The sequence below is a fragment of the Malus domestica genome, chromosome 03, assembly GCF_042453785.1.
Source record: "Malus domestica chromosome 03, GDT2T_hap1".
In the NCBI taxonomy this organism is placed as follows: domain Eukaryota; kingdom Viridiplantae; phylum Streptophyta; class Magnoliopsida; order Rosales; family Rosaceae; genus Malus; species Malus domestica.
In genome coordinates, this window is record NC_091663.1 from 3,619,578 (window position 1) to 3,622,091 (window position 2,514).

The window sequence follows — 2,514 nt, forward strand, 5'->3', positions numbered from 1 at the left end:
TCAGTGAGTTCTTGAAAATACTTTAATGGCAGCTCTTGCTTCATAAATGCAGCTTTTTGTACATATAAAACCCTCTCTATATATGTATATATAGATATAAAAATATGATAAAAAAACAGCGGTGGATTGCCCTGGTAGAAACGGTTTTTCTCCTTAACTTACTTTCCAGCCCGATTCAAACCCTCCCTCTCCTTAATCTGGCTAATAAGAATAGTAATATAGAGATGAAACAAGAGGGGAAAGCTCAAACCTAGCTAGCAATATAGCTGAAAAATCAATCAGACACATACATATATGTGTATATATATTTGTAATTAGTGCCAAGAAGAAACAGAGAAAAGGGGACGATTCTGCCAACCTAAGAAAAAAGAGTCATTGAGAATCCTCAGCTGGTAACCCTCAGAAGGATAATGAAGCCGCAACAGAAGCTTCGCCTGCGAAAGCGCAAACGGACTCAAAGCCACATTCTCAAAGCCCGCCCTCCGCAGCACCACCTCCCAAAACGTCTCGTACCTCTCGTGCCGCTGCTTCCTCTTCTCTCCTTCGACTCCCACCACGTCTTTAACCTCCCTCCCGAACCACTCCTCCACCGCCAGCCTCTCCCGGCTGTTGGGCGGCAGCGTCGCCTCGAGGGACTCAAAGACGGCGCCGTAGTGGTCGAGAGCCTCCACGAAGCGGTTAAAAAAGAGGGGGTTGTTGTGGTTGGCTTCTTTGTTGGCGACGGTGAAGACTTTTGGGTTCAATGACTTGATCTTCTGGAGAAAGAGGAGGAGGTCACGTGAGTCGTCCGTAACTAGGGTGTGGAGGTAGAGGACGCAGTTGACGGCTAGGGCTTCGTTTTGGTGGAGGCCGAGGGTTGAGGGGGAGATTAAGTCCGACGGCCGGGCTGCATTGTTTAGGACAAGGGGGTGGAATTGGAAGGCCAGGCCAAGTGACTGAGCGAATCTCAAGAGACGCTCACCGGTTCGGAGGAGGAGGGTGAGGTCGCGGCCGGTGGCTGTGATTCGAAGCGTGGGAGGTGGGTGGAGTGGTGAGTTGTAGGAACGCTCGACGAGGGCCTGCATAAGTGGGGGCCACTGGACGCCGTGCATGATGTCGAAGTCGAGGATGTGGATTGAGAGATGAGATGAGTCTATGGATTCGAGGATGGCTTGATTGGCCGTCAAGTGGCTAAACCGGATGAATGGGGTTATCTGGTTTAGGGTTAGGTAACACGAGTGGAGTGTCTCCTCGTTGTCGTCCTCCTCCTCGAGTAACATCGGCGGAAACAAGTAGTTGGAGGAGGAGGACGCGGACGCACTGGCGGCAGTTGTGAGCGCTGTCATTGGGCAGATAGTAGTGGGAGAGTAATTAGGGTTTGTATTGAGGCGGAAAGAGAGGGCTTTGACAAAATAGTGGGTTAATCTTTCGGTGGAGTCTCCCAAGGGAGAGGAGTTTGAGGATAAGAGAGAAATGAGGCGGTTGGCGGAAGGGAAGTCAAGGTGGGAAATGAGCTCGGCGCAGGTAATGAGTAAGTGGCGGAGGTGGGTTGGTGAAATGTTTGGAGATGTTGACATAATCAATGGAGGCTGATCAGAAACGTGGTGGTGGTGGTGGTATAGTTGTAGATCTGAGATATTGTTGTTGTTTGGGTGGTTTTGATGATCTTCTTTTTCTTCTTGTTGGATATGGGAAGAATTGAATGAGCCCATGAGCAATCAGTTGTTGGTGATGAGATCTTCACGCGAATGATCACTAATTATATATATTCTGATTGATCAGATGAGCTTTGAGCTTAGGTAGCTAGCTGCTGCTTTCTTTAATAACTTGTAATCTGCAGGAGCAATCATATATAGCTGTGGCAATAAGTAGCAGCAGCAAACTGGGATACCAGGTATATTTGGGGAAACTGGTCTCTCTTCCCTCCTCTCCCTCTCCTTGCCTACACAAATTAATATATATAATACTACTTAAATAGTTACGTAAGAAATTAATTGCACTCTGGAAACCTGGAGCCTGCTCACAAGGGTTTGAAGAGAGAGATCATTTGTGATTATGGTTTGGAGAGAGTTATCATGCTCAGTTTACAACGAGATTAAGTAATAATTTAAATTTGTAAACTAAATTAGCAAACTAAATGAGGAGTCACCAATAAAAAATAAGTACGTTTATTAACGATTAAGTAATAATTCAATCATCAACTTCTATGTCATTTAGTTTATCAAATTTAATTTACAAATTGAATCTCCTTAGCATTACTCATGTGTAATCTACTATAGGAAGGGATTTTAATAAGATGTGATCTCATCATGTGTTATGCTGCTGGGAGCAGCTTTCTATGAGGAGGATTATCTACCAGAAGCTGAAATGCTTGCAGTAGTCAGTAACAGTGTCATTGTACACTGCATTACCCTCTCTCTTACAATTATTGCATAAACTTATTTCTCTTCTTGATACTTTGTATAATGATTTTACGATATATATTGTACTTGCTTATTACTAACAAGCCCAATATTGTTCTTGTTCCTAATAAAT

At 44.6% G+C, this 2,514-nt stretch overlaps 1 protein-coding gene across 1 annotated transcript; it reads right to left on the reverse strand.

Annotated features, from left to right (window-relative positions):
• Positions 1-314: 314 nt before the first annotated feature.
• LOC103417719 (scarecrow-like protein 18) lies at positions 315-1,691 on the reverse strand. The gene is given in 1 exon segment (NM_001328818.1): positions 315-1,691. A coding segment is annotated over 1 exon segment (1,377 nt).
• Between the last annotated feature and the right edge of the window lie 823 nt (positions 1,692-2,514).